The sequence below is a fragment of the Hyposmocoma kahamanoa genome, unplaced genomic scaffold, assembly GCF_003589595.1.
Source record: "Hyposmocoma kahamanoa isolate Upper Pololo Valley unplaced genomic scaffold, ASM358959v1 66, whole genome shotgun sequence".
Lineage (NCBI taxonomy): Eukaryota > Metazoa > Arthropoda > Insecta > Lepidoptera > Cosmopterigidae > Hyposmocoma > Hyposmocoma kahamanoa.
This window is the reverse complement of record NW_020653854.1, coordinates 1,903,976-1,925,600: the sequence shown is the minus strand read 5'-3', so window position 1 is coordinate 1,925,600 and position 21,625 is coordinate 1,903,976. Positions and strand designations below refer to the sequence as shown.

The following is a 21,625-nucleotide window of genomic DNA, read 5'->3' as shown; positions in this document are numbered from 1 at the left end:
CCTTCAACTACTAGGCAACGCACTAACATACCTGATACCTTTTAATTTTGAGTCTTCATACGCATTCAACAGAAAGGCTTAGGGAATTCTAGCTTTTTGGTTGAAATTTGTATTTTTGAGTAATAATATTAAAGATCAAATTGATTTCTATAGTTTTTCAAAACGTCATTCGTTAACGGCGAATGGTGCAATAAGGAAGCCATATCAACATTAATGAATTTTACGAATCACTGGATAAAGGTTGAAGTTTGTTTAATACCTTTTCTTTACACTGATCTACTCTGAATCAAATGATATTTAGAGGGTCTGGTATCTAAGGGCGCAGGAGTTTAGTTCAGATATCGCCCCTAGTGTAACGGAACAAGATCCGTCAATGTGCAGCTCTATATGATGCCGTCTGTACATCGTTCGGTACGACGGAAACTACACTAAACGCACATGCATTCTGCATAATCTCATCATCTTTTTCAGACTTGTTAAACACAATATATTTAAAATAATCTTACTGCGCAATGAAGAAACAGAATCTCAAATATTCAACACGCGACCTTCATTCTGAAATAACTAAAACCAAATCGGATATCAATTTGTATCGAAGAGGCTCTTTAAAGGGCACCACTGCTATTACACAGCAAGACAATCACCATGTGACAGAAGTCTGCTCTGAAGGATTTAGCGATAAGAAAATTAAACCGTTCAGGATTACACCAATAGTTGTCACTGCCAGTAAGTTAATTTTGACGATGTGATTCTATCACACAATTCTATATAAGAAATAATGCTACGTGTTTTTGGTATGTGTCCGTCGCTTAGTCGTAGCTTTGATAATTACATAAATATTTTCTAAAACTGAATAAGGTAAATTTCGCAGTAATTGACGATTTTTGACAAAAAATCACGTATTTTGCCAAAACAGTAACTGACTACCTAGGAATGTAAATCTTCTAGAAACAATAAAATTATAAGCATTATTAAAATATTCCAGTTTTCCGCAACCTCTAAAATTGTACCAGTGTCTAATGTCCTAAAGTAAAGTAAAATAAGATCAGAGGACCAGTATTTGACAGGACGTTATGTTAAGATTTCATAGTTATTTGACTGGATTTATTGCGTTATAACAATAAACTAATAAAATAATAAATAACTAAGTCAAACGAGATGCTTTTATAAAAATTAATAAAAAATAAGCTTAAATGTCACACGGTCATAACGCATATTGTTTTAAATAACATAAAAAATATTTTCATCTTGCAGCGATAGGAATCCCTCTAGACTCTGTTTATCAGACGGCTTCAATACACGACCTTCCGAATAATGTCACACCTTTAGTGGCATTTTCTCATTGCACAATACCTCTAACCAATAATTGACACTAGTTACGTTCTAGTGTCCCAATCTGTAAAAAGTGTAATAATCTATTACGTTTGCTGTGAATGTAAACAGAATGTAAAGTGTAAAACTAATTTTAAAATTAGATGACCTTTAGATCATTTATTTATTAATTAGATTCAACATTAATCTGTAATCAGTCTTTCAAAAAACAATCATTTTTCTTTGTCTCACATAATTAATCAAATTGATTATTTGTTGTGCTATGTTAATGTTAGAAATAATCTATGAGTTTCGACCTATATTTAGTATTTAAAGTTCCAACTGCTCGGCTTTGTTTATCAATAGCTGATTTCGTTTTGCTTCATACCGGGGACCGGCCTAAGCGGGAGAAAGAATCGCGAACTCAACACGCACCGACTGGTAATTTTACACTTCAGAACCAAGTGCTCTAATAATAATTCTATTTAAGCTGCTTGTATACGAGGGATGTGCGATGTTGAAAAACACGTCGATATAATCCATCACAATGTTTTTAACAGTAACGATCAAACTAGCGATGCATCAGCAATTTTTTTCATTTTTTTTCTTTCAGATTTTACCATTTTTTTAATTTATAACAAAATGATAAAATGTTAGAATCCCCACATTTTCCTCACATAGCGCAAATCCCCACAAAATCCCCAATCTAGGTGAAATTCCCCACAATTTGGGGAATTCCCCACAAATTGGCAATTCTGGATACAATAGTCGTATTTCGCGCGCAAGCCGGTCATGGCCGGTCATGTTTATTGACAAATGAATAAGAAGTTTTAAAAACAATTGAGGCGTAGATAAATGAGGGCGTAAACTACTGTACTTCAATGTTGTGTATATGTATTGTGCCGTCTATCAATAGAATACAGTGAAATCATTGTGTGAAATGTGGTTGGCGTGAAGAAATAACCTCAATTTTGTAATGAAAATTTTATTTCTTCAACATAAGTTAGATATGTCATTAAAATATTCCTTATATAGGGAATTTATCCACCTTTCTAGTCATATATAACACATTCCATATAATTATACAGAATAACGTTTTTTTGCGACAAATTGGATTTTTTCAATTTTTAAGCCTAGTATTTTGAAAAGTTTCTTATTGCATAATACGCTCACTATTCCCTATAACTTTTATAAAGGTTTTGTAATACTGTCAAAAGAAAAAATCGCTTAGAAACATCGCGTTTTGTAGACAATCATAAAAGTTTCATAGGAGTTTATATTCTTCTACAAGATCAACTACACTAAAGCAAGTAAAAATAATCTTTTCGTATTTTAAAGTGTTTCTATAGATAAAGCTATAGACAAAATGCTCCCAACAGTGTTTTGAAAAAGCTTTAAATTCTTATCGCCATTTTTATTTTTAAATAATGACTGAAGTAGCCGAGAAAAAACTATTTTCTTTTTAAAAAGTAAATCTAAGCAGAAATTAGCTTGAAGAAACCTAGAACTTCTTGGAAATGGTTTGTTTTGTGAGTTATTTTGTATATTTAAGCTTCTATAAATATTTAAAACCGAAAATCGATAACTGTATTTTTATTAAGTTTATATTTTATACATAAATATTTAAAATTTAGCGAGCGCATTACTTTCATGACAGAATTTACATCACTTTACACAATGTATTTAAAGTCACACATCAATTCGCGCTTTCTAACCGATTAAACATTGCGCGAAAAAGTCAGAAATATTATATCTAATTTCGCCATGTTGCAATTTATATAGTTTATATTTTGTAAGCCATTAAACTTGAAATCTATTAGTATTAAGAGAATTGCGTCCTATGTTTGTAACGCTTCAGTATTTTGCTTTTAAAATAGCATTACTAAGAAAACTATCATAGACTATAAATTATCTAAAAACTGTCTACATGACTAAATAAAAACTGTCTACAAATGGTTTTGTAGCATTCTAGGGTTTATTCTAGGGTTACTTGAGAAAAAAGATAAGAATCACTCTTAACACTACCTACAGATAGCAAAGCTCATTTTCTCAAAGCACTCTTGTGATCTACTAACAAAGTTGTGCCCACTTTTACTTTAAATTATCTAGAAACCTTCTTCGAGATATCTTGAGGGAATTTGAACTCTTAAAATATTCAATCGAATTAAATTCTAATAGATATCTTATAGTATATATTTAGATATGGGTGTGCTGCTTGGGGTTTAATACCTCAATATACTACTGTCAAGCATTGGGTCCGCATAGTATAACAGTCTTTGACACCCATATCAAACACTACTCAAACTACCCATAGAAACTTGTCACTAACAGAGTGATCCGAACCTACGTTCTCCGTCCATACCAAATGGTCGAAATTCAGTCTTATAAAATATTCATATAACCGCTCACGCGATACATGTAGACGCATACCACACCCAGAGGTGCCGGTGATGATTTTATACTGATTTATTAGATATCGAAGTTATAACAGGTAAAATAACTAATATTAATTGCTATTTCGGTAACTACTCTAGCAAACCATAAAGTTTTTAATGCCTGGATGTGTCTTTTAAAAAAAATTATCAACTTCAAAAATACGTCACGACAATCGTGTGTGTTATTGTTTGGGCTGGTGATTTCGGTGTTTATTTATTGAAAACATACCGTAAGTAGCGTTTTTTAAGTTTACCCTGAATATAAATGTTTATAAACTATACTTTAAGAAGTAATTTCATGGTAAACGTTAGAACCACTCAAACGGAATATTATCATATTTATCCAATTACACCAAACATTTCATTAGTGCTTTTTAAGTGCAGGATTTGCGGTGTATTACTGCATTTTATTTGAGATGTAAGCAATGCGGAATAATAATTTTTATTTATAAAACTTGTATTTAAATTGAATCCTTTTCTAATTTGCGAAACCAAATAGCCGCCATTTTGCGGTAGGAGGAGCGCATCGCGTGAGCGGTTATACGAGTGCCTGACATGGGTGTCAACTACTACTAAACGTTCAAATTTTGCACCAGTATTTGACAGGCCTCTAAAATAAACTATAAACAATATACTATATATCACGTGTATCAATAAATACACATAAAACAAATTGTTTATTTATCTAAGAGTATTAATAAACACTTACCGATAATTAATAAAATTCTAGCTAATAAATGCACACAAACTACTCAAAGTCTTAACAATTTTTATAAGAGCACCAACGCACCTTCAACTCCGATCACCTGTTCGCTTGAGTGAATCGAAGAAAGCTTCTAAACGGAATTTATTATATGCCATTACTAGTACATTTGACACGGTTTTGTATATCAATACATGTTTTCTTATTTTTTTCAAAAAAAAAATGCAGAAGTATCATATCAGTGCATTGACTTACAAATAAATGGACGACGGGTCTAATACAAAAACCACGAAAAAAATGTCCCAAGTCAACCTATTCGAAATTTAAATTGTAATGTCATCGCAGTATCGCGCTGTCAGTAGAACAAATGAAGACTAAAGCGGAGTGTCGCGCTCTGTATACGATTTTAGCGCCTTACAAGTGCGGACACTTTTTAGCGCGGACCCGACGTCCATATAATTGTAAGTCAATGTATCAGTGTCAAAGATTGGTACATTTACCTTATTACTTTCTAAATTTGATACAACGAAGTATTTTCTTTTCATTACAATTAAAATCTGTAACCTTTATAATATACTTACTCAAAAAACTCAGTCGATTCGTATATAAAGCCAATAGACAATATTATGTTTGTTAGCAAGAACGTTGGCAATTTGATTAAAGGTTGTCCAAGCACAACGTTGTAAAATTGTTGTTATTGAATTGTTTGCAGACGAAACTATTTTAACAGACGTCGACATTCGATCTCTTGTTGACATGGGCCTCTCAATAATCAGATTTAGAATGACTATGATATCAAGAAGTCATCAAATAAAATTACTTGAATGCCTAGAACATGCTGAGGCATGGATGTGTGAGAAATATGGCACCAGTGCTTGGCCACTAGCCAAGTGTTTGGATTTGCCCAACGCTACGATCAGAACAGGCTACATAGATGAGGTTAGATAAGAACGATACACTTTTTCTCATATCCTTAACGACAGTACTATAGTAGTAGATGTAGTAGTAGATGGCGACTGCGGAGCTCATCATAAGACATGTCTAGAAGTCTCCTCTAATGATTTTTAAGAGATTTGGAAATCTTTTTTTATATATATTCTTTATTGTACAAAGAAAAGACACATGAAACACACGTTACAATGGACATATACAAAGGTGAGCTTATCTCTATAAGAGATCTCTTCCAGCCAACCCTAGCCGTGGTGCAAAAATGAAGTCTGCGGGACTAATTAATGTACAACAAAATTTAAATTTAAATGTAAATAAAATATAAATGATAATTTTTCGTTATTATCTAACATATACTCTTATCCCAAATGGGTATCCAATGACGTAGGTCAAAGTAAGTAAGTATTTTCCTCCGCCTACAAACTAATAATAAATCTAAACTGTACAAGGTTTTTCGTGTGTGGGTATGGAACCCATTTATTGAAAATATTGAAATTAAGTAAAATTTAAATAAGGCAAGTTTTTATAAAAAAAAATTGACGTCAAAAGTTCTTGGAATTACATCTAAGTTTTTTATCGAAATCGGTCACCGGAAAGTCCGCGAAGCCGGATTCGTCCTCTAGTTTGCCACCCTTAGAGGTGGAATATTTCAAATTTTAATGGGACCAGTACTCGGTACCCTCTTCCCAACAAAAAAGAATCATCGAAATCGGTTAACAAATGCCGAAGTTACATACATACATACAAAATAAAAAATGCAGTCGAATTGAGAACCTCCTCCTTTTTCTGGAAGATGGATAAAATCATAAGCTTAAGCAACCACTTTTCTGAAATAAAAGAAGATTCACCAGCGCATTGCGTAATATATTAATTTGATATTCGAGATTTGTGAATGTTTAAAAGTAAAACCTCTAACTAAGGGTGAGGAAAAAATCGTGATGAAATCTGCGAATCAAAGATGGTTAGTCGCCTAAACTTTCTCCTTGGAGACCAGGGAAAGAGAGGGGGACCCATCGCCAACTGTAGGACGTATTGACGGAAATGACGGCAACGACGACAATGATGATAATATTGGAAGTGTGACGATAGTATAACCCCGGTTACTACTTTCCTTCTGCAAGAGTGATTCGTTCTGTGCATCGTTTAGGTTCTCGGGTGTCACCCAAAGACAATTTTTTGAGGAGACTGGTATCATGACTGTGACATCACAGTACATTTACTCAAATATTTTGTATGCCCGTAAAAATGTACATAATTTTGTTAAGAAAGAAGGTATCCATAATATTAACCTTAGATTTAAGTCTAGACTAGTAGTAGTAGACTTCGTTTAACCAAGGTAAACTATTATTTTATGGGGAACTGTATACGTTTTTACAATTACATTCCTGAGTATATATTAAGGTTATCATTTCCTAAGTTTAAAACTTGCATTAAAAGTATTTTATTTGAAAATAGTATTTTTACGTACAATATACTTTTACCATTGTCTTTGCAAGTCTTTCTCTGCGTACTACCACTACAATCCATTTATGGAGTGGGGTGGCCCATACATTTTGGTCCTTCGAGGAACAAGTATTTTCCAGTGTTGTTGTGCTAGTGACGTTAGCGAATCAGTACGACTGGCCTCTCACAAGCGGGTCTCACCAGTCGTATTGAGAAGGCGCATATAGCGTTATTAGGTGCAACTGCACTGAGAAATAGAAATCTACGGAAACTTCGTGATTTTATTGAACTAGTGTCACGCTGCTCTACGAGGCAACAAACTACAACTTACTTTACAACTCTACGAGTCAAGAAAACTACAACTTAACAACGCTGCTCTACGAGGCAACAAAAGTACAACGTACTTAATTTATCAACGTTCTCTATGAGACAACACACCACCACTTACTTAACAACTCTACGCAACAACAAACTACACCTAACTAAACAACTCTACGAGCCGATAAAACTACAACTTACTATCTACAAGCTAACAAAGCTATCTACTTAACTATTTACTAAACTTCTCAACTTTTTTCAACTTCAATGAAGGATGGGTAACATGGAAGAACTGAAAGTGCAAGAGCAATGTTTCAACAACATCAAGTCGCTATGTACTAACTATGAGAAAGATAGTAAAGCAAGAATAACTGAAGAATATCTAACTACTCGACTCAAGTCCCTCGAATGCCAATAGAAGGACTTCCAGGAGCGACACTTTACTCTCGTTGAAATCATGAATGATAAAAGCCTAATATTTCACCGACGGTATTTTTAGCAAAACAAAGCAGCTGTATAAAACTACAAAAAAGGATATGGAATTCCTCTTGTTACAATTATGCGGGCGAAAAACTATAAACTTCGACTTAAGCGGAGTAGCGGAAGAAAGCACCGACGAACAAGTGAAAACACTACTCAAACGACAAGAGAGCAACCTCAAGGCTCTTGACCGTGCTATGTCTAAGATAGACTTGAAAATTGTAATGGAAAAATGGGAACTAGAAGATCATCTTTCTATTTTGAAATCAAAATGGGACATCACCGATAAACAACACTGTGGACTGGAGCCTAAACTGAAAGGCTCCAGGGTTCAATGTTACAACACGTTTGAGTCGATAGAAGACAAGTACGACGAAATGCGACGAAGCTTAAATAAACAAATTTGGTCGACTGTACATTACCAATCATCAGTACCGAACTTTGAGATCCCTGAATTTTCCGGAAGTTATACAAAATGAATTTCTTTCAAAGATCTCTTCGTATAGACGATCCACAATAACACTATGATCAACAAAGCCCAGAAGATGCAACATCTCAAAACAAAACTGCATGGTGAAGCTGAGAGATTGGTACAGCACCTCGGTATAAATGCTGAAAACTACAACTCGTGCTAGGAAATACTAACGCAGCGCTACGACAACCACCGTCTTCAGTTCACTTCTTTCATCAACACTATGCTTAACTTACCAGTCATACACCATCCAGACAGCTACAATCTCAAGAAATTTCATGACGTCATAACGGAATGTATGAATGGACTGTTAAATATCGGCATAAATACTACGACTTGGGACCCACTTATCGTACATCTAATGTCACAGAAACTCGACACCGCTACGTACACCGATTATATGAAGGAGTTAAATTCAAGATCACAGAGCTGCCGCAATTAAACGAATTTCTTTTCTTCCTGGAAAGTAAATTCATGGCATACGTAAGCATTAAAAATCAAAAGAAAGAAATAACTAATAAAAAAAAACAAGCCGCTCCGCTAAAAACCTAGAACAAACAGTTTCCTGCCATAAAACATTACTACGAGCCGAAGAAAACTTATACAAAAACATATCATACTACAATTAGTCAGTTTGGACCGTGCCCTCACTGTGATGGCAGTCACGTGTTAAGACATTGTCCAAAGTTCATCGAACTAGATTCGGTGCAACGAAACAACATTGTTGCGAAATTACACTTGTGCAAAAATTGCCTCTACAGTCACGGCAATGCTGAATGCGTGTACAAAAACGTGCGGAGAGTATAACATGAAACACCACACGTTGTTGCACAATTCCGTAAAGAAACCTGCGCCTATCCCAACTACTAACTATGGTGAAAAAATCAGTCAACACGACCATCCACTTCACATCAACAACAGAGCTCCTGTCATCTTGCTACTAATGAAATGGAAATTCTAACGTATATAGATAACGTCTGCAAACGGAACATATGTCACTCTACGCGCTCTACTAGACCAAGGCTCGCAAGTCAACCTGATTACTGAACAAGCCGCTCAATTACTACAACTTCCCAGGAAACGTTTCCATGCGACCATATCTGGAATAGAAACACTATCCGGAGACTGAAAGATAGGAAAATGACGATCTATTGCTGTCTCACAATTTTTACAACTAGAAAAACGGTTCAACAAAAACAAAAACCTCGCACTTATATACCGCGAAGTTATTAAAGAATACACCGAGTTGCAACATATGACAACAGCAGCGCATCCTGTTACCAGTAATGTGCCCGAGTGCTACCTACCTCATCTTGGCGTGTTGCGTGAACATTCGTCTACAACTAGACTGCGGACTATTTTTAATGCTTCTCAAAAAACTACCAGCGGCTTTAGTCTCAACAGCTTACAAGAAAAGGACCCAACCTACAGAAGGATGTCCAGGCCCTTATACTAAAATGGAGAACTTACAAATATGCATACACAGCGGACATAGAAAAAATGTATCGTTGTATATGGATCGCACACGACCAACAACGAGAGAGTTTCAACTTTGTACCGTTACATACGGAATGAAATGTGCACCATGACTACCTATGAGAAAACTTAAACAGTTAGTCATAGATGATGGTCACAAATATCCAGATACTGCTCTCGTTTTACTAAACGAATTTTACTTTGATGACTTAATCAGTGGCCACAGCACTATCGACGCAGCTAAACAACTTCAATCTTCACTCATCGAGTTACTACGCGGCGCGGGGATGAAATTACGTAAATGGTCGGAGAATCATCCTGCGTTACTTGAAAACTTATCAGAAGATCAAATTTCCACTCAACAGATTTTTGACTTCAAACACGAGGAAACTAAAAAGACACTCGGCCTCGGATGGAACACCAGTGACGACACGTTCTCGTTTAACTGGGAGTTAGAAGAAAAATCAAGACTTCAATTAACTAAGCGCCACCTACTATCGGAGATCTCTAAACTATATGACCCTCTAGGATGGTTGGCACCTGTAACTGTACTGCTAAAACTATTATTTCAAAAGGTCTGGATGAGCAAACTAACATGCGACGAATCATTACCGATCGATGTACAAAAAGAGTGTCTAAAACTCCCTGAAATCAAGGCCATCACACTTAACAGGTGGCTTGGAGGGACGCCACAAAACATTGAATTACTGGGCTTTTGCGACACCAGTGAAAAAGCATACTCATGCGTCACATAAATGATAATGGCGTACCTACTACAACTCTACTCGCCGCCAAAACCAGGGTTGCACCTTTAGCGCTGAATATAACTCTGCCTAGATTGGAGCTTTGCGGAGCACTACTACTATCGCAACTAGTTGAAAAAGCAGTAGAAGCTTTCAAAGGATTTCACATCACTATTTAAGCTTGGAGCGACTCCCAAGTAGTGATAGCCTGACTGCAAGGAGAAGAAATACGTAACTAACAGGGTCATTAAGATAAAACAAGTCATTCCGGCCGCCAACTGGCATTACGTGAAGTCAGAACAAAACCCTGTGGACTGTGCATCCCGAGGACTGTATCCTACTAAATTACTCAACTTCGAACTTTGGTGGAAAGGGCCGGATTTCCTTAAAACTATACAAAAGGAAACGGTTCACTACGTGTCTTCTCGCCACTCATATTGGACTCAAGACATCGGCGGCGCCAACCCTGTTGATAGATAATGAATCACATTTTATCAATGAACTGATAAACAGTCTTTGTCCCGTGTCACACAAGTGACCGCATGGATACTACGCTTCGGTGCAATTGTCCGCAATATCATGAAACCTGAAACCGAATTCCTCACTGCAAGTGAACTGGCTGCCGCAATGAACAAATAATAAAATATGTGCAACGCGTCGAGTTTGAACTAGAATACAATTTACTTTTAAAAAACGAAAATGTGCCGATCAAAAGTCCTATCTACAAACTAAACCCGTATCTGGATGAAAAGGGAATCATTCGTGTCGGCGGATGCCTAAATAACTCGAACTTGCCATTTGAAATAAAAAAAATTATAATTTTGTCCAGAAATGGACGACTAACTCAACTACTTATCGAACAAGCGCACACTACCACTCTTCACGGCGGTGCTCAACTAACGTTAGCCTACATAAGACAACGTTACTGGATCATCGGCAGCAACAGGGCGGTCATGACGAGACTACGTTACTGCATTCGGAGCCACCGTCACAACCCCTGACTCTTTTCAACTTATGAGCGACTTGCCGCCGCAAAGGATTACGCCATCGCGACCTTTCGCGCATACTGGTGTCGACTTCACTGGCCATGTGGAAGTCAAGCTTAACAAAGGACGGGGTGTTAAGACGTCAAAGGGATACATCGCCATCTTCGTATGTATGGCAACTAAGGCTGTACATATCGAGCTCGTGTCCGACCTCAGCACTGAAGGTTTTATTGCTGCCTTCCAACGTTTATGCGCACGGCACGGCACGCCAAAACAGGTCTACTCCGACTGTGGCAGTAACTTTATTGGCGCTGCTAAGTTGCTTCGGGACGAATTTAAACACTTCAAACAAATTCTTTCACCTGAATTTTTCACAGAGATCGGAAAACTTGAAGTTGAGTAGCACTTCAACGCCCCTGCGTGGCCGAGCGCAGGTGAACTCTGGGAGGCTGCTGTAAGATCATTAAAACACCATCTGAGATGCGTTCTCGGTGATCAGAAACTCACATATGAAGAATTCTCAACGCTGCTGATAAAAATCGAAGCATGTATGAATTCACGGCCTCTGTGTGCACTAACAGAAGACCCGGAAGAATTTTACAACTAGTTAACACCGGGACACTTTCTCACTGGCTGTCCCGTGATGTCACTACCCCTCTCTGATTACAAGGACGACAGACACGTTGACTTACGGCGACGATGGCAATTAATTGAAACAATGCTTCATCAATTTTGGAAATGCTGATCCAACGAATACTTAACTCAACTTCAAAGTCGCAGCAAATGGAACAAAACAACTACAAACTTCAAAGAAGGGGATATTGTACTGATGAAGAAGAATAACTTACCTCCCGGAAAATGAGCCATCGGGCGTATTATAGAGCTCCATTCCGGTTCCGATGGCCTTTGTTATCAAACGCCCCATCGTGAAAGTATCACTGCTCCATCTGAAAGCTGAATCTCTGCAAGAGGCGAATATACGTCACCGACCAAACCACAACGCAACACACCGACAACTAAACTACAAGCTATCATCAAATATTCTATATAATTTCATTTCATTATTTCATTTATTATCAAAAAGAAAGCTGCAAATAAAAACTTTACAACATTAATAACAATGTTTACACTGACAACGGGACCACGTGTCATGGGCAGCGACAGCGGCGGCGTGTTATCGAAAGCTCATATTACAAGCCTCGACCCTGACCGACCTATTTATCACGATTCACTCGGCCATATGCAAATGATTCACGATGACTGGATATTACTTACGTATTACAATTTAACTAACTACTGGATTGGCGTACAGCGAATTGAAGACTATTTACACAATTTGAAATATATATGCAATAAAACAGATCCTAAATTTTGCAAAACAACTCTAGAGCAACTATCTCATGAAATGGAGCTACTTCGTCACTACAACACGATCTTACTAGCACCTCACAAACACTAATCCTATCGCAAAAAGAGTAGTTTGGTTAACGGCGTCGGATACATTACGACAACCTTTTCGGTATACTCGACCAGCAATTTGCCGATAAATATCATCAAGATATTGAAGCAATAAAGAAAAACGAGAACTACCTACTGGAGTTAATGAAGAACCAAATTTCGATAGTGGAGTTAGAAAACAAAGTACTAAAGGAAACGGAATACAACATTAATCGACAACTTAACTTAATCAACAGCTTCATAAACGAAACTAACTTGAACCTAGTTAAAATCGACTCAACTATAGAGATCATGATGGCTACAAGCTACTTCAACTCGTCATCTCTAGCAACCTATCTACTGCTTCAAAACTTAAAATAATTCATTAACTAATGTATACAAAGGACACATAGATGTACATTTGTTGGCCCCTGTTGACTTGATGGAACAGTTGAATGTCATATCTGGAAGACTACCGAAAATATTGACATTGCCGGTAAAAAATGTTAGAGACGAGATCGAGAATATCTACAGGCTGCTCTATATGAAGGCTCGCATAACCAGTAACTACTTCTTATTCGAGGTCCACATACCCCTTACTTTGGATGAAGATTTTCTTCCTGTGAAAACCAACATAGAAATTCAAATTCAAATTCAAACATCTTTATTTCGACCAACTGGGATCATAGTCAATGTTAGTTACATTTTCTTATCCTAAAGTTAATAATACACCCCTAAAGCTAATTAACATTTACATAATATGCGGTTGACAGAGCTTTAGTGAGGCTTGATTTTCAGTATATGGATCATATGACAATGATTCAGATACTGACAATCAAACCTCTCCGCAAATGCTCTCAGGATACCACTGGTGCTGGCCCGCACCCTACGTGCCAGGGATGTACAGCGTTTCCTCACAGTTGTGAAAAAACAATCAACTCTGGCATCCGCGAACATCCCCGAGGCGCTGCACGGTGATTCACGCTCCATACTAAGGCGGTCATAAATACGTAACTCCGAAATTATTATTATTTTTTTATTTTATTACGTTAAAATATGATTAGGTAAACGTAAATTAATAAAATTATACATTTTAAAAAATATTTGACAATATTTAGGTGTAAAAATGTCTCGCAGTAATTTTGTTTTTAGACGATGTATCTAAAACATTTTATACTGCGACTTTTAATGGTAAAACTGTGTAAATAATGATTATTTGTATTAACAATAACCACAAATGAATAAATTAAAACAATAAAAATACATAAAAAAGTTCATTTTACAAAATACAAACAAAACACAAATTATACCAAAATACATTAAATCTCAACAATATTAACTTTAAATACATAACAAGTCTAATACAGCTTTTGACAGTACACCTTTTTTTTTAACAGGTAACTTTCGTAGACCTGTTATGAAGGGATCTGAATGAAGAAGCAGCCTATTTACTAAATCTGTGTTGGTCACAATGCGACTCATTTTACGCGTATGATTTTTTCTAAAAGACTTGATGTATTTGTTAGTCGCTTCAGCTGCTTCTTCAGACAACTCTCCGATTGACAACAAACCGTAATCTATAACATTAGCACCATGAATTAGAACTTTGTGAACGGAAGCAGGCATGTTATACCACGGATACTCGGCAACTAACTGCCGAGCCGTCACTAAAGCGAACTCTTCGAAATTCGTCTTATTAATATTATATCCCGAATTTAAACATTGAAGGATGATCCAGCAACGATCTAGGAGATCCTTCTTGATCCCAGTAATTTCAGCGGAAATTTCTGAATTCGAGAAAAACCGCCTGGCTGTATTACCATCGTTTGATGTTCCGCTTCCGCCACTTTTAGGCTTATCCACTATAAGCCCTAATCTTTCTCTAAATTGAGTCTGAACATATGATTTTTTTGCAGCAACAAGCATATTGTCATTAGCGGACCTAGCTTGCCATTTCCTAACATCTAACTTGTACGCGACATGAACAAAATATTCAAAAAAACGTATTAACGCGTGAAGAGGTGATAAACCAAATTCATATTTACTCTCATCGACTTCCTTATTTAAACATTCGTCAATTTTGTTCATTTCACTGGGCAAGGCGTTACAAATAAAACATTTTGATGAAGAAACACCACTAAGTGCATTACACACTTTACCATCTACCATAGTAAGTTGCAAACAATGAGTAATGCGATATTCGCGATCTTCTTCCTTGAAAACAGTAGGCTGTAAGTTCCTTATTTTATCTTTAAAATGAGCTTCTTCCTCAACTGACACTGCAGTCGATTCCTTCAAATATCGGAGGCGTATAGGACGACAGTATCGAGTTGATGAAGGACGAGGATTTTTCCACAAAACTACTGAATTTTCTTTGTTATCTGTTGTCAAAACAAGCTGAAGTGGCACATACGAAGTAACAAACAGGCTACTGTCTTCAAGAGTGGAGTCAGAAAAACACTGTTTATATTCTGAATGCCCTGTACTGCCATCGAAACCCCATTTCCCTATCAAAGATATCTTATCTAGAGACTCATTAGGTACACTATCCAAAACATCTTTTTGAGACTTGAGAATCCGATTGGCAGTATGATCTAATAAACTTTGAAGTTCGACTTCGGCGGATGATTCTGTAACAGTAATATCTGAAGGATAACAGTGTTTTTTAGATTCCACGACACTTTGCTTGGTAAGATGGGAAAATGGTTTTTGAAAACTTATTGTCTATAAATTTCTTTACTAATATATATTGATGTCGAGTTAACTGAGCTTCAACAATGAGCGATAAAACTTCGCTAGAATCGATTTCAGGACAAGACAAGCTATCGGACGCATTGAGCAATGACTGTACAAGAGAAGGGTCTTGGTTAGACAAACTAGCCAATCTTCTCCTTTTTGTACGTTTACTGGTGTCGTCAAAGTTAATTCTCGGACGGCCATGCGATAAAGAAGTTGATGGTTTAACTTCGTCAAAGCTCTGAGATACACGTAACTCAGTTCGCTGTACATCAATATTTTCAACGACATGCAGCCAATCTGAATATTTTTCTAAGAATTTAGATCTAGTACGATTCGACTTTGCCCAGTAGTGGGAAATTCGTTTACAAATATTCTTAATTTTAAGGCTTAAAGTCTCTAAATCAATATTTTCGATGTCGTCAGAAAGGGATGATGTTTCGGTCAAAGTGCTCAGGACGTGTTGCATTTTTTCATTTGGATTACCCACTTTAGAGTGCCAAATATCAAAAATTGTCATCCTCGATACAGAACATTTGAAAAATGTACCTAAAACAATATGAAAGCTGAACTTAAAAAAAAATTAAAAATTCAATACTATGGACATGCATACTTTGACACCCCTTTAAGCCAAGAAGAGGCAGCAAGATGCAAATGAAACTTATAGCTCTTAATAAGGACATACTCCTTATTCAAAAACCATATACCTCAGGTGCAGCTCAGCGCAGCCAAAAGTTGTAGGTCTAAAGGAAATTAAGTTATGCCAAAAATTTTCACCAAAAAACTGCCTTCAATAAAAAAATTATATAAAAAAAAGTATGCATAAAAAAAATTAAAAAAAATTGATAATAAAAGTACATACCATGCTCTTGGATCTCCATGCTTTCACAACACGTAAACACTTGATTTGGAATAGTGACACTCAAAAACAAAGTGATTAAGTTTCGATGACTCACACGTGGTGATAATTAGTCTCGCGATGCGCTCACTTCCGATGCACAAAAGTGAATGATAACGTGACCTAATTACATTGATATTTATAGTTTTTGGAAGCTTGTTAACTAGTTACTAACTTAGTGAGTTGATCTAACCGGGATAAGCCAATGATTTTTTTTGATTTATGGCCTATGGGGGAATCACAGTGCGCTGCAGAAGCGAGGCAGCCCCAATAGCACCCTGAAAGCATTGTTGTACTGCACACGTAGGGCGTTGTACTGTTTTTGCGTGTAAGAGGCCCACAAACTGCTCGTGTATAGAGTCGTGCAAAAGGCTCTAAATAAAGTTACTTTTACCTCAGCCGAACAACGAGCAAATCGGCGAGCCACCATAAAATTACAGTCGAAATGAGCATCATAAAATTACAGTCGCAGTACATCGCGATTAATTTTCAGAAAAACACTTACATCTCTCCGTCTGAAAATGAAATCAAGCTGTGCACCGTGCTGCAACAAGATCACTACATCTGCAACAAAAACATTCCAGTATTCAACATGCAGAGTAAGAATGCCCCGTGCGAGACTAAACTACTTAGTCACAGCTCTGGTGCTGTGAAGTCAAGAAAACGTTATGCAATGATGCATTGATAGAGTTACACACACCGAACTCTTGGCTGGTTTGTTGTGGAGCGTGCACTTTGCGCACCATATGTGATAACGACATCACCTCGTATACTGTAACGACGTCAGCCATTATAACCTTGAAACAAGGATGTGTGTTACAATCCACCGACTTCACCATCTATTCACACAACGAGTACAACACTAACATGAAGATGGAGTACAAATTTAACATTCCACTGTTGAACTCTACAGTAAACAAGATCGTGAACTTAACCCATCACAAACTTCCACAGGAAATTTTACATAACACGTATGAGGAAGAGATACAAGATATCGACTGACGACTGCTTTTACAAAAGGAACATGAAGTCCTCCCAGCGATGATTTCCTCCCATGATCATACATCAGTATGTGGTCTGCTACATTCTTCTAGGAACTACAATTCTGATCGCTACGACCTGGAACATCAAGAAGTTCCGTTTACTCAACTATACCAGGAACAAAAATTAGCCATCAGCAGATAAAGAGCACTACGAGGATATAGGACTGCAGCGACCCAGTGTACAGCGAACTGCACAGAGCGGGCTGAGCCAGCACTCAAGGGTCGTGCGCCCTCACCCACAACCTACCACTGCTACGAAAGCGGAAAACTACGTTGCGTTCAATTTCGATGATTAATTTTTTGCTTTGTACTGGCATATCTTTACCTTGGTATCATTTTTTATTACTTTAACTACCTTTGTTCTTTCTTTTGGGTTGTCAACATGTATAGCTTACATTCTTCGGCATAATTCTGCGCACGCGGTGATCTACTTTAGCCACGTGCCGCACTTTTATTTAAACATGCAATTCACACTCTGTTTTCACGTAGTACGTTACCAACTGTCCATCTACACACGACATCAAGGTAAGATTTGCCACCATATTAGTATCAATATTTATTAGATAAAGATGCATGGGAAAACTACATGAGTCTTGACTCCACACAATTATATTATAGTATTCCATAGCATTTAAGTTCATTTGAAAAGAGCAATCCCTAGAGTCCCTGCTCGTTCTTCTCAGAGTGTAGTGAACTAGCAATAGCGTAAATAATGACATTTTCAAGTGTAATAAGTTTACTTATTGTATAAATGATTATTTATCTTTGACTTTGCAAATGTTTTAAAAACCACAGAAAGGAGATTCTCGTAATTGATTCAATAGACGTTATTAACTGATTTCCGCTTAATTTTTTAATTAAATTAATTGTCTTTCAGAATATTAAAGACTTACCGGTAATAATGAAAGAAAACAGTATAGTGACTGTAACAAGTGACGTACAGTACTGGAACAAATGCTCAGGCTCTCTTATATATATCGATGACACGCACACCCTGAAACACTTCACCCCGGGCGTCGAAATGACTTTGTATTGCGGAATAGTACTACACTGCCAAGAGCTCATGGATAAACATACTGCCAAATTTAAAGTAACCATTGGAGGCGAATTTGAAGATCACCAGTATGTATGCTTACGCAGCGTCATGTATCGGCGACCTTCTCTGATGAAGAGAGATTTGGATCTGATCAAATTCGCTCAAAAGTATCGTGTAAGCACTTAAATACCATAACGCTTTGTCCCGACTCCATACGTCAAGATCTTTTTGTTTTAAAATTTCAAATAGAGGCACACTTGGACGTAATTGGTTACAAATTGTAGATTGTATATTTCAGTCCTTTGGTGTTGGTACATATTGGGAAGTTCGATTCTCATATAAATCGGTACGAAGAACATGATAACCGTCTGGCAGATATTATTAGATTTTAAGTGTATCTTGAAGACATCGAGTATATAACCAGAAATAGAGACGAAATAAGGACCATTTATTCCTGATAACACATTAGCGATACAGCTCTTATAAATGATTATCACTAGTATCAGGTTTCTTACCACGGTATGACTTCTTTTTATTTTCCCTATATTTCGGAACGGTTGCACGCTCCATGGTCACGGGTTGACTGGACGGCGGCAGATGACAGCTTTAAGAGCAGACATATCTGTCTACCCTCTTGCGCTGTCGACGACTACCTTCATCGCGATTTGTCATTTGTCACTCACTTTTTTCACACAAACCACACTCACTGTATCCACACGCGAAACTGAACTCGAGGTGTTTTTGTTTTTATTACTGCACGCACTAAGGTCCGGATTCCATGCACTGGACAGTTTAAAACCATCATCACGGTTAAATGTTTTGTACTTCGTGATCTCGATGGCTTCTCGTACCAACCGTGGTATGTAGTGACGTTCTGTCGAGAGTACCTGGGGGCTATGCAACTCGATCCAGTGGTTAGTGTCAGTCTGTGTGAGATGTTGTGCTATAGCCGACTTCTGTACATCATTGTTTTTTACTGCTCGGATGTGTTCCTTCATACGATCGACAATTGTTCGTTTAGTCTGACCGATATACGAGCTCCCACAACTGCAGTTCACTTTATAGACACCCCGTGTGTGTAAAGGAAGGTGGTCTTTTGGTGAACGTAACATTTTTCCTATTTTGGTTAAGGGGGTGAAAACAGTTTTTATGGAAAACTTCCTTAGCGACCTGGCTATTTTATCCGTCACCCTTTGTACATGGGGCAGAAAAACTGGTAGTCTCTGTACGTCAATTTGCTTCTTCCTTTTGTGTGTACGTCAATTTGCTTCTTCCTTTTGTGTATTGGTTTAAATGTTTTTATTTTGTATCCATTCTGTCGCAAAACCGTCTTAACGTGCTCCTGTTCCTGTGGTGGGTGGTGTGAATCACAAAGATCATAAGGTCTATTGGTTGATGACCTGACGACCGAATGTAGGTGTTTTTTGGGTGATGATGTGAAATGGCATGTAAATATTTGTCCGTGTGAGTTGGTTTTCTGTACACAGACGTGACCATGGAGCGTGCAACCGTTCCGAAATATCGGGAAAATAAAAAGAAGTCATACCGTGGTAAGAAACCTGATACTAGTGATAATCATTTAGTGAATAACCACGAAAGTCTTAAAATCTATATAGCTCTTATAAATATCAACTCTCGTTAGCACTGAAATATAGACAGGCCAACTACTGACCTGTGTGTACATCTCCGTATATTCCAAAAAATATTCTGTATTTATTGTAATAAAGATTATATCTCTAACAATGTCCTGCTGTTCTATTCGGTGGTGTGGGAATAACATCTAATTACAAAACAAACGGAATCATATTTCATCGGTAATTAAATATTAAATATGTAATTTTGCAATTTTCGTCCATTATAGCAAAGCTCAAGTTAACTGGTCGATTTGAAGTGAAACAGTTGACGACACCAATTGACGACACCCGTCAATTGTTTCCAATTCGGGCTAGCCAATCGGACCACAGTTGTCACAGTAATGATATAGATGATATAGTTTTCAAACAAATTAAATAACATTTCGTTTCTATTTCTGGTTATATACTCGATGCTTGAAGATAACAGAGTGATGTTAACTACACAAACCAAAACCAAGTTCTAAAGTTATGATGATGAAATACAAATACAAATTATCTTTATTGCACACTGGGACAAATACAAAATAGTACAAAAAATAAAAAATACAGGTGCAACACGCGGCCTTATTGCTATATAGCAATCTCTTCCAGGCAACCTATGGGTTACAGGAAAAACTGCGAGATAGTAATTAATTGAGGGCGCAACAGAATTTATTTTCTCAAAAGAATTATAATTGCCATAGATTGTTCGCGGTGACCGTAATTATTATGTTATTAGCATTTTGCAGTTGCCTGCGTTGCGTATGTTCATTTTTGGTTTTGAATTTGATGTCAGTGTGAATATTTTTTAATAATATTTTTCGAATTAGTATGCATGTAAAATATATATATATATATATATATGATTTATCAATATTCATTAATTTAGTGTTTTTGTACATTTGCGCACTAGAGGTAAGGTAGTAGATAGTATTTTTATTAATTTGTTCTGTGACGTTTGAAGAACTTTAAGATTAGTTTTAGCTGCTAAGCCCCGTGTTTAAAACACATATTGCACATACACAAATGAAAAAAAGAAAAGTAATAACAAAAATAGTCTAAAACCGACATTCGAAATAATAGTGATACATAAATAAAATATACTACTTTATTTCAGTTTGATGTTTTAAGTATTTATACAGTTCGCTCTCCAACTACAATACTCATGTTAAGGAAGTTACTGGGAAATGATTATAAACCTTTAATTCTAAGTGTTATATGCGACCAACAAGGACTAGACTGCGCCCAAGACATTATTGATGTACGTAATTTAATACTTATACATGGATGAAAAGATCGGCTAGTTTGAAATTGTAGAAACCTGAATAATAATAATAATAATAATAATAAAGTGAGAAAGTTCATGCAGATGGAAGAGAACGAAGTGGAACCTTAGTACACTCTCACCATATACATACAAGCCCTACAGCATTTACTTGATTTCGGTCCGTAGATGCTGTTAAAACCAGTCAACAGGCTGAGAGGAAAAACATCTATAATAATAATAATAATAATAATAAAATTTCTTTATTCGGACAACTACGGTC

At 36.7% G+C, this 21,625-nt stretch overlaps 1 protein-coding gene across 1 annotated transcript; it reads left to right on the top strand.

Moving 5' to 3' along the window:
• Window positions 1-512: 512 nt before the first annotated feature.
• LOC113231839 lies at window positions 513-21,369 on the top strand. Its single transcript, XM_026466373.1, has 4 exons — window positions 513-726; window positions 5,162-5,388; window positions 18,307-18,639; window positions 21,196-21,369. The coding sequence occupies exons 1-4, from the start codon at window positions 513-515 to the stop codon at window positions 21,367-21,369; spliced, it is 948 nt and encodes a 315-aa protein (XP_026322158.1).
• The last annotated feature ends 256 nt before the right edge of the window (window positions 21,370-21,625 follow it).